Genomic DNA, 12168 nt, shown 5'->3' on the forward strand with positions numbered 1-12168 from the left:
GTTTTCAATGCGAAAAAGTGTTGCACTCGCGCCCGCTTTTCCCCGTATTCAATTAGAAATCGGCGAAAATGGGACCCGACGAAACTGTAACATGGGGAAAAAGCTGTCAAATTAGGGGAAATCAGCCTGACACCCCCCAAAAGATGCACTGACATTGGGGATCACTCAAGATACCCCCGAATAGCCCTGCTGCATGTGTTTGGGGTACTTAAATGCTCTCAATAGCTGCTATTTCGCATCTTTGCATAAGTGGTGAAGAATAGCATTTAGCAGTTTATGTGCCTCAAAATAAATAGTCCCAGCAAATTTGGGGTACATGAAAAGGGGGGCTAGTATATTTTTAAGTTGCTAAAGTGTAGTTTTAAAATTTTTTAAAAATCCACCTGCCACAAGCACCTGCAAACGTAATAACACCTGAGGCATACTTGGGGACCCCCCTGGACTCTATTTCGCTAGTTTTCAAGTTTGTCCCCCAACTTTGGACTTTCGCCCCCAAAACAAAAGCACTTCTTTGGGATGATGTAAATTATTTTTTACATTGGGGGACTGTCCCAAGGGTGTAGGGGGTTTCCCGCAGCTTTGCACCCCAAAACCCCAATTCTGCATTTTTTTCAACTGCTATTCAATCTTTTTTGCCAATTCCAATGCATTGAGTTTCCGCACCGGTGAAAAGTCTTTGGTATTGAATACGGAGGAATCTTTTCACATGGCAAAATGATGTCACCCGCGATACTTTTCGGCAGAAACGGACTTATCACGGCTAATTGAATACGGCCCTTAGTATGACAAATATCCAAGCTCCTTTAGATATGTGAAAACAGATACAAGCTGCTTGGATACAATTATGATACAATTACGTGCGTTTAGACAAAAATATTGCTAACAGTATCAAGTTTTCAAATATCTACAGGAGCTAGAATATTTGTCATACTAAGAGTGTAGAATATACCTTGTCATATATTTATATGTGTTGCACTGTAATATTTCTGAATCACGGTACCAAAGAGGAATTACATCACTAGATGCTTATTGATAAACTTCTTTTTTCATATTGATTAACATTAAATCCACTCCCCTTTTCCTCTTTTTTTCGTGGCTGATTGTACATGACATACAGTGGATGAACACCAAATGGAATTATTTAAGGAGGTACTTTGAGTGTAATTTCTAGATTTCACTTTTTTGGCAGAGCATAGGTATTAGGTGTTAGAAAGAACATTTATGACTTATTTTTGTCGTCGTACACCCATTGTATATAGCCTAAATGAATACTTATAACCCAGACACTTTTGGGTACCAGAAGGAATTCTATTTGATATTATTTGAAATTTCGCATAACCCATTGATATTTAATACTGGTTTTAATTATATTTTTTTGATATACCCCCATTTTGAATACGTTGGGAATATTTTAAAGGTGTAGTATCCAATAAAAATTGTGTTTTAATAATATACTCATCATATTGTCTGAATTACTATGTTTAAGTGTGCCCCAAAAAGCAGTTTTTTTTCCTTTTCTTGCTTTTAGGCAAGAATTGAAAAATAAAAAGGCAAGATACTTAAAACTTGGTAGCATCACCAACCAAGAGCTGTGTTACATGTTTGTGTCAAAACAGCTATAATGTTGGGATTTATTATAAAGATTATGTCCTATTTGATCTTGTGTGGAATCAAGTTGTACATATGAATGAAGGGTTAGGTTAGAGTCAGGGTGTTAAGGTAGGTTGTTAGTGGTTAAGGGTTGTTTGGGTATTAGTGTTAGGGTATCAGAGTTAGGGTTAGTGTTAAGGTATAAGGGTTAATGGTTTCATAGGATGTCTGTACTATAATATTTGAGGAGGCCATGACATGTACTGGACTACACCCATGTGCACCATTATGCATACATTAAGGGCCTATTTAACACAGGGTCACTGGGTACTGCATGTCACAGCATAACAGGAGTGGTGTCACGGCTGCCGACACTTGAGACTCCTGGGAGGAGGCAGGTCTACTAGGCACAATAAACTGGGGTGGCTTTAGGACCTTTTCATGAAATCTCGGTAGCACAGAAATAAAGTAAATAGAATTTATTCACAGGAGAAATATAATAGCAATGTCTCACATAAAATCTCAACAACACTGAGGTTCACATAAGCAATAAAGAGTATAGGAGAAAACCCCCCATATATATATATTCTTAAACACAGAAAGGTTAATATAGTAGGGAACCCCGAGTCCAGTATGAGGCTAACACCTCAGGATGGTATAGAGGAGCTTCACCTGGGTGGAACCCTGTAGTGATGGAGATCTGGAGCAGAGTGAGCCCTGTGATGCGGTGAAAGACGGAGCAGGGTTGAGCCCTGTGATGCTGTGAGGTTGAAGCAGGGTTGAGCCCTGTGATGCGGTAAGGTCGGAGCAGGATTGAGCCCTGTGATGCGATGAGGTTGGAGCAGGGTTGAGCCCTGTGATGCGGTGAGGTCGGAGCAGGGTTGAGCCCTGTGATAAGATGAGGTCGGAGTGGGGTTGAGCCCTGTGATGCAGTGAGATCGGAGCAGGGTTGAGCCCTGTGATGCAATGAGGTCGAAGCAGGGTTGAGCCCTGTGAAGCGGTGAGGTGGGAGCAGGGTTGAGCCCTGTGAAGCGGTGTGGTTCAGGAGCAGGGTTGAGCCCTGCGGTGTAACTAGAATCCGGAGCGGGGTTGAGCCCCGCGATGCAATGAAGATTAAAGCAGGGTTGAGCCCTGTGGAGCGGTGTGGTTCCAGAACATGGTTGAGCCCTGCGGTGTGACTAGAATCCAGAACGGGGTTGAGCTCCGCAATGCGGTGATGATAACTGTAATGGTGCGGTTGACAACTGTAACGAAGATGGATTCGATGTCCACAGGAGTGAGAGGCAACAGGCAATGTAAATAGTGCAGCAAAAGGAGAAACCACAGCAGTGGAGCAGAAAGCAATACTTAGGCAATGGCTATACTGAGCTCTGTAGTGCGGCTGGTGACTGGCATCAGAAGTTTAGCTGAAACATGAGCGGAGATATAGCAAAGTCCACAGCAACCCACAGACGCAGCAGGGATCTGGCAGGAGTCCAAGAAAGACCTGAAAGTAACGTTGCACAGACACTGAGACACAGTTAATAGCAGGCTTTATACTAGAGGTCTGTGATCCATAGGAAGTTCAGAACATGTGACCCAAACACATTGGAAACAGACAATCACTTTAACGCTCTATTCCCTGTATGTGAAGAACGCCAGCAAGCAGGATAGCTCCTCCAATGACCACAAAGGAACTTTGGAAAAAGTAATCTATCTTTATGTACTGAAATAGTCGCAGTCCTGACAAGTGGGCTTGTGTCATCCTGGCAGCAGCCCTACCCCACTAGACCCTGCACCCAAGAGGGCACCCTCTTCTAGACCCAGCACCCAGGAGGGCCCTCCCTCCCTGGACCCAGCATCCAGGAGAGCCCCGCCAAGACCTTCCTGTGCAGACGCATCATTTGCCTGCAGGTACCCAGATCAGTGGCCTTGCTCTGGGTGGCAGCTTACCTCGACCCCTGCAGGGTGGGAGTGCAGCTGCGGGGGGTGCTGGGCAGAAGATCTCCACTCTCAGATCCTGCTTTGTTTCCTCCGCTCACTGCATCTTGCTGTCCCCGCAGTGCCGCAGTCGCCGCCGCCTCCACCTCCCTGGACGCACTGCTGCTGCTGCCTTGGTCCAGCTTGTTCTTCCTCCGCTTCACCCCGGGCTCCTCTCTGAGCTACAGCAGTGCCAGCGCCTGTTCCGCTGAAAACCACACTTGCTGCACCGGGGGCCGGCTGGGACACAGGTAGAGTCAGACAGATCCACTATTATTCAAATCTGGCCAATCAGTGCTCGCGGACTGGCAGCCGTTGCTGATTAGCTGCTGGTCCGCAAGATCCGATTGTCTCACGGCCAACATCAGATTTGAATGACAGCGGCCACCGCATGCAGGTTCACTAGCGACCCGGAATTGAACCGGCCCATCTGGCCATCGGCCCTTCTGGCATGGGAAGAGTTAGATCCCCTTCAGTTTCTGTACAATGACATCGTCAGTCAGTGTTCATCATTCCCTTCCATCCAAGCGGGTATAGAGGGGGAATATATTCTTGTGGCGAGCGAAGCGAACCACCGAGCCTGCAAAGGGGCCAACTTTCTTATTTTCGTGGAAAGTGTGGGCAGAAACTTGCACGTCCGCCCTCACTCACGTCACTTCCAGGTACGGCTAGTGAAGGGGATTTATACCTTTCCCTTCTGACATTTGCTAGAACTGGCAGACGGCCAGTCCGGCTCTCTGTCCCAGCATAATCTGCCATTGGAAGCTTTCATAGTTTGCTGGGGTTTATAGTGCCACAATAGTTAACAGGTTGCCCAAGCCTGTTTTATTGTTTTCTCAGTGACATCATCCAATATTTTTCTCTAATTCCTGCAAATGTTGGATTTCGACTTGTCTCCTTATAAAAGTACCAAAGGAAGTAGGTGTAGTTTAGAATTAGTATTAATAGCGATTCTATTTAGAGGCTGACAATACATGCTGGTTATTGTAGCTCTCTACAATAGTTGGGGAACCACAAATGCCCTAGGCCTGATCTGCTGTTTACTCAGTGACTTCATCCAAAATTCTCTTTTAATCCCCGCAGATGTCATAGTTCATCTTAATCCAGAGTTTCCCAAACTCTGCCATTACAGTCCAGGTTTTAAGGTTGTCCAAGAATCAAATTGACTGAGGTACGAATTAAGGACCTGAATCGAACCCGCTTGCTAAAATGCATTCACAAGTAGCTGGCCGATTTTCGCAATATGCGCATTTTTATGCATCGCAGTGCACGAACCAGTGCAAGAGATCGGGAAGCGATCGCTCACTACACATAGACTGCCCAGCAGAGTGAGTGACAGGAGAAGAAGTTTGTGAGTGGTGACAGGGGCTGGCTGTTAGAAACGGGAGATGCAAATACAGGCGTTCCTGAGCATCTTAACGCCATTTCAGAGGCGTGCATAATTGAGATGCAGCGTCATAGTAAACGTTTTTACACTGAAGTGCTCACAATGCTTGCGGCAGGGTCTGGTCAGCCTCAAGCGCTGCGATCGCATCCGATGGTTCCCGATGTACTTCCTGGAGATGACGTGCGCAAGTGGGCGTCTTATGACAGGTTGGTGGGCACCTGCATACACAAAGCGATTGCATGCAAAGACATAGTGGGCGTGCTAATGCCTTGCCATGTGATCGCCTGCTTACCCATATTTGCATACTCTGGGTGCAAGCATACGCATCTAGCGAGCGGGTCTGAATCGAGACCATAGTCACCAGTGCTAAAGCATGGATGTCCTTAAAACCTGGCCTGTAATGGCATCATTTGGGAAACTCTGGCTTAATCATTTACATAAAACACTTCCAAGTTTTTAGCCTCTTATCCCTTTGCATACTATAAGGTCCAACATTATGCTATTCAAATTTTCCGCCATCTCTCTGATTTGGACTAGGATGATCCCCTGGACACACTCTTGTCCCAGCCCACACTGAAGTATAAAGCCATTTCCCTCCAATTCACTTTCCTACATGATGACTTACACTATACCACCATTCGGTCAGGTCTGCCTCAGTGGTTGCACTGTGTTAGGGATTTTGGAGCATGCGCAGTTGCAAAAAAAATCAAGTACGTGGACATCTGTATTTTGTGCTGCTCTGAATCAGGCCAATGTATGTAGATGGATCTGTACTCCTAGCACTCTTTGCAGGATTGAGCAGGTCTTTCTACACTTGTAAATTGAACAATGCTGTAGACAGCTCTCTGAAGCACAGAAGATTAAGTGGGTGGGATAAGAGCTACCCGTAACCACTGACAGTATTAGTATGTGTAGCAGTGAATGGGCCAACATGCTGCCAGGCTGAGCATCTCTATGTCATAGTAGTTTACACTCACAAAACGTCTGGGGTACTCCCAAATATATTGGGAGTCCCATGGACTCCTGGAAGAGTAGGTCACACTCCTGCATCCAGTCCACTTGCTAATGAAAAGGTTGGCAAGTTTCTGAAAGGTAGTTTTAGGCATAAAGTTAGGGGCTCTTTTGTCATATAGCATAATGCTCTTCTGTGGGAGAGAATGGGTGTTATTAGCAAAATGACTTGTTTTCACAGTGCTCTATATTTCACTGGTAATCACACACTAGTAATCACACATTGAAGCAGTATACCCTATTCAGGTAATGCCACCGTCAAATGTTATCAAAATAGTAGTATTCATAAAAGGTTTTTGTATTCATTTTAATGCAGTACTGTTTACAATCTTTTATGCATGAAAAGGAAATGTTCTTGTTAGTTATATGGGTGCCACTGTAAATCACCAGTGCTGAGTCTCTTCTTCCACTGGAACCGCTGTTCTCCTGATGTCTGGCTCAAGTCAGGATTCTCTTATGGAGAAGAAATGAAAACAGAGGTCCAAGTGTGAGATGGGACCCTAAAGTGCTACAGTGGTGTCTGTACCTGTAAAAGCATTGAGCTATTACCTGTAAAAGCTTATAGCCTTTTTTAGATAGGGCCGAGGTGAGAGTGATGAAGTCTAATGAGGGGTAGATTACAGTAATCGAGAAATTAGAGCATGAATGAAAGTTTTAGTAGCATTCAGGGTGAGGAAGGATCTGATTCTATAAGCAAAAAGTTGTGAAGCGGGTGGCCAAATCAAAAGCACTGAGGTAGGAGATGAGGACTATTTTCTTTCATTATTAGATTTTATCGCATTTTACACAAAGAAATAGGATACATATAGGAAAAAAGATAATCGTGGGTGGGGGAGAGGCAAAACACAGCCATAAGGCAGGGGGTACACATAGGATCACATAAAATCAAGTACAAAATAATACATGAAATAAGTAAAAATTTCAAATAAGCTTATATGTCCTCAGAGGAGGGAGACACAAATACGAATTACATATGAAGACAGCAAAGCCTTTCCTCTCAGCTAGAGGAGTCGTAGGTGACAGGTTGCACACTTACACCAGCTAACCGGACAGATAGCTGGGCCATCCCAGAATACATTCCCCACATGACTGCAGTTCCACCAACAAAATGTAAACAGAGAAGGACAAATTTTATGCATCCTCAGGAGTTAAATATAATTATGCATAAGCTTCAAAAACATTTCAGCTTGAGTAATGCACCAAGACAAAAAAACAAGTACAGAAAATAATATGGCGAACTTCCTCGGAGAGGGACTGGGAACGTCAGTTTCCCACTTAAATAGGGCTGAAAGTGTAACCTGTTTACCGATGAGAGACAATAAACGGTACCACAAAGAGACCTCCCTTTTGCCCAGCTGAAGAAAATCTGGCCACATAACATATAGTATAGTGCCAAAATATACTGCACATGTGCAGGTCTCTGGTAACATTACACATGCGCAGGTCTCTGGTAACATTACACATGCGCAGGTCTCTGGTAACATTACACATGTGCAGGTCTCTGGTAACATTACACATGCGCAGGTCTCTGGTAACATTACACATGCGCAGGTCTCTGGTAACATTACACATGCGCAGGTCTCTGGTAATATTACACATGTGCCACGATCCTGGAGACACCTCTACTGAGCATGGGCAAATATACTAGAAAATGGCCACCATGCCATTTTCCCAGTGACTTGCGCTGCAAGGGACCGTGTGCTCCGCACACCCTGCAACCATTATAAATACTTGTGCACCAATGAGTCCTCCCTAGTTTTAACCAATTATCTAAAAAGACCATTTTCAGAAGGGGGCCGTTTATAACTGGCCTCTAAATCAGACTGAAGCTTCAATGTAGCGTTATTAATATGAGCAGCAGACTGAATGGCCATCTCAACCCCACCAAGGGTGCACCAAAAGGGAAGAGGAGTTTTTAGTAGGATTATTTAGCCAGTGAGAGAGTGGAGCTACAGTATAGGATGAGAGAATGAACTTGAAGTGAAACATCATTTACAGTAGCTTTTATTACATTTAGCACAGGTCAGACAATGAACATATGTTTGATTGTTTGGGTCTAGTGTAAAGCTTGGATTTTTCTGCAATGCTAGTAAATGAGCCCTACTGTCTATTAAGTTGAACTATGTCCGTGAACCAATATAGCTTACAAAGTATCCTTTGTTTTTCCATAAGCAGTATTTGAATACCAGAGGTTTTGCATTTTCATCCTTTCCCTTTTTTTTTGCACTCGGAATTGCAGCTTAAAGCTGTCAAAATTATTTATATAAGCTTAGATAGTAAAACAAGTATCCAGCCGGAGGGAACATTGAGCACTTGGCTTTATCTTTTGTGTCATTTAACATCTGCAGCGAGACTTAACTGACAGTAACTTAACACCTGCTGCACTGTCTCCATCAACAACAGTGCTCACTCCTTTAGCTAGCGGGGGTCTGATAATCCGTTAGCCCAGGGGGAGGTTGCAGTAATATCACTAGACAAGGAGAGAAATCCTGCTGATAAGCATCTCAGATCTCACAAATACCCTTATCCAACAGGTAACACTTGACCTTAGTAGCTAACTTAAAAGTGCAATTGGGTTTCTGTATCAGAGGAGTTTTTTGACTGGAAATTTAGAGCATTTAAATTTAAAAATATATTTTTCATTGAGTTAGCTGTGCCTGTATTTATATGTGGCACTTTGCAAGGCATGGCCATATGTCATTGATGGCTGGCCTTCCCAATATCTTCTTGTAGACAGAATGCTTGCTATGGGGTCGACAGATGGATGGACCTGGCAGAAATATCCATCTTTTATAGCACCGCAGATAACAATTCTAAGTATATAAAATAACAGCTTTTTACACAAAAAAAAATAAATCACATTTTATTTTCTATTTTTTTCTAAATCACTAATTACATAGCTTGAATAAAATATAGCATATACTCTTACTTCATCTTTATAAAATGAGTCTCAAATCACTATACTGCACTTTTGGTAATACTGCTCCTTCCACTCTGTAATTAACATTTACCATTTACATTGACCACAAAGTTTTGCAGCACTGTACAGAGCAACAGCACATACACATTTACATGGTTGACCAGCATACATATACACAATGACATGCCTATACTACTGTATAATACTATAGTGTAGAACAAAGTAAAAAACACAGACGGTAACAAAGAAGACTATTAGTAAACCACAAGTGAATACAAAAAGGATGAAAGTGTTGGAACAGTGAGGGGTATGATTGGTGATGTTCAGGCAGCATCTATTTGTGACTGGTTGCATTCATTCCCTTCCCACATCTCCTGGTTACAAGTTGTTCTGTCCCATCTACTATAAAACTAGAGACACAGGAAACAATCTTTAAATGTCCAGGAGATTTCCAGTATAGCAGCAAGGTACAGACCCTCGGGGATAAGGCAGATATGCTAAGCCATCGCTGAGATGCATTTTGTACTTTTTTTTCAGTGATCACTGTGCTGATATGAGAGTCCGTTTTCTGTTAAAGAAAGTTCTCTGTTCTTTCTCATTGTCTTGCTGGTGCTGCTGCAGGGTCTCCATAGTAACGAAGACGCTCTGATGTCACAGCGACCTTTGGCCCAATGCGCTACTGTGCATGAGCAGCCTTACTGCATGTTCTTCTCAGTCCTCCATAGTGATAGGAAGTGCCCATGAGTATCTCTGGAGGGAGACTTTGCTATAAGCTTAACTGTGCCTATATACACCACTGTATCACCACCACTAGGTGCTGCCATCACTGTGTATTACTGCACAACATTGGGGTTAACTCACTCCTGGATGGACCTTATGTACTGTATGTGTCTGCATGTCTACTGAATTAACCCTACCATTCAAAAATGTAAATGGAAAAATGTTAGTAGCTTGTCACAAGTGACGATATATGCGGCTGATTGATATAGAGAATGCAGTGTTACATTTAGGTCACAAATTAGCAAATGCTAAATGTATGAAGCAGAGTACAATAAAAGCACATACTGTCACTTTATTCATAAATTCATCACCATGGGGTCTATTCATCATAACTATAATGGCCCATTACACATGCAGAAACGCTAGTTTTCCACATATTTAAGGTAATGGGCCATTCATTATCAGGGGTCCGATAGGTCCACCTGATATTCAGCAAACTCTGAAAACAAAGTTTTCGGAATTTGGCTGCTAGAACGAACGCCATATTTAGGTGGCACTTGTTCTTGGAGCCCCGATCCTTCCTATGGGAAGGAGTTTCGGGGATGCAAAGAGTGATCCGAGAGGATCCCTCCGCCGCCTCCTCACTGCCTCCGCAGCGGCTTTGTGCATGTGTGACCTCGGATCACGCATGTGGGCAGAAGCCTGGGACAGGTAAGTAACACTGCTACTTCTGTGGGGACAGCTGTTATTCGGAGCAGCTGTCCCAGATGAATTGTTCTGGTGATAAGTATCCCCCGCGGCAAGGTGGATTCTTCATCAGGGACCGTATGGTCCCTGATGATGAGTAGGCTCCCATGAGAGAAGCAAGCTAATTTCTTTATAGAAAGTTAGCTTCCTTTTTTTCAGTAACAGACATAGTTTAATACCTGCCAACTTAGGGCATGATTCAGAACCGGACGCTCTGACAGAGCGCTCGCTCTGAATCAGGACCGGCCTTCTTGTTTTTTAGAGCAGCCTCCTGGCCACTCGCATAGCTGTGGGTTGCCACCCACAGCTATAGCGAGCGGCCAAGAAGATGGTCGCGATGGTCAAGACCAATGTGACCATCGGGCTTGCGACGAGACCCTTGTGGTAGGGTCTCGTGGCCGCAAGCCCCAGAGAGATTTCGGCTTTGACAGTGATGTCAGTGGGGCCGGCCCCAGACGGAGGCGTTCACATGGGAACGCCTCCGTCTGGACAGCCACTCCCCCGTCCCGCCCACCAATGGGGGCGTGCTGTCACTCAACATTGACAGCACGCCCCCTTTGGTACGAGACCCGGAGCGACGGTTTGCCCGTCGCTATCCGGGTCTCGCACATGCACACGACGGGGCCGGCTCTGTCGTGCGCATGTGCGAGACCCGGATACCGACGGGCAACCATCGACCCATACCATAGCGCTCGCGAGCGGGTCTGAATCAGGCCCTTAGATCCTTCTGTTTGCGAAATAGTGACTCCCTAACTCAATCTCATTATAGGACCTTATGTCTTATATATCACTTCAGATACTCTTGACAGACAATTTGGCTGTTTTTAGGGTGCACAAACGTTTTTCAGAATTCAATGATAAATCAGTATATATTATTAGTAATAATTACTGTTACTATAACTATTAAATTGATGCATTACAATTATGTATGTTATGATAAGTTTAATTCCTTAATTCAAATAATAAAAGAACAGGAAGCCTTGGACCTGTGCAAAAAACTAATCAATAGTAGCCAACTACCAGATAAGAATATATACAAACTGAAGGCTCTTGATTTTGCTATGGACGTCTGCATCAATCTTGAAATGTGGGAAGAGGCTTTGCAGTTTGGCTTACGAACCTTGGAACCTTACAGGTAAGTGAATATAAACATCTGTTTAATGTTTGGACAATAAGAGTTCCTGTGTCCTTGCAAAGCCTCTAAAATGTGTCTATGTGATAGATGAAAAACAGAAACTGTGCAAGACAACTACTTTGTGGCATTGTTTCATATGAAGGTGCCTTTGTAACTGCAATCCTTCGTATTTGGCTGGAGCCTTAGTTACATGGATGCATGTTAAAATTCCAACGGCACCTTTACCTTGGGGTGACCTTTACCTCGAAAGCCACTGTACACTCATCTAGTTCATTCGCTTGGGTCACCATACCAGTTGCTTGCACATAAAAGTGCCTCCAGCCAGAAATATTGTAACCTTATATGAAGACCATTCTCCTGGGTGACAGCCCAAAAGTTCTTCCATAATGCATCACAATTTACTTCTGATCCATAGGCCATTTTTTTCAGAAGACCCTTCTCCTGCTTCTTCAACTGTCTTCACTATTTCTAGTAATCTTCTGAATGTAGCAAGAGTATTACACCTTCAACAAACATGAAAAGAATAGCTCTATACTGCCTCCATGTGACTACAGGAAAAGAGGAGGCGATCACTTTGCTATAAAGCTCCTAGGCCCATTGAAACAGCTGTAGGACCTGGGTAATGAATGGGGTGTGGCCAAATTTGGTAATCGTGATGACACCCACTGCCAAAATAAATGGAAAATACTATGTGTGTCA

The 12168-nt window shown here is 43.9% G+C and overlaps 1 protein-coding gene across 1 annotated transcript in view; it reads left to right on the plus strand.

Moving 5' to 3' along the window:
* SMYD3 (SET and MYND domain containing 3) overlaps positions 1-12168 on the plus strand; it is a 1005705-nt gene that overhangs the window by 793601 nt on the left and 199936 nt on the right. The window contains exon 10 of the mRNA XM_088474473.1: positions 11304-11469. Within this exon, the coding sequence (XP_088330599.1) occupies positions 11304-11469 (166 nt within the window). The remainder of the gene's footprint in view (positions 1-11303; positions 11470-12168) is intronic.

This window comes from Taudactylus pleione, unplaced genomic scaffold (genome assembly GCF_031769625.1).
Source record: "Taudactylus pleione unplaced genomic scaffold, aTauple2 ptg000154l, whole genome shotgun sequence".
NCBI classification, from domain to species: domain Eukaryota; kingdom Metazoa; phylum Chordata; class Amphibia; order Anura; family Myobatrachidae; genus Taudactylus; species Taudactylus pleione.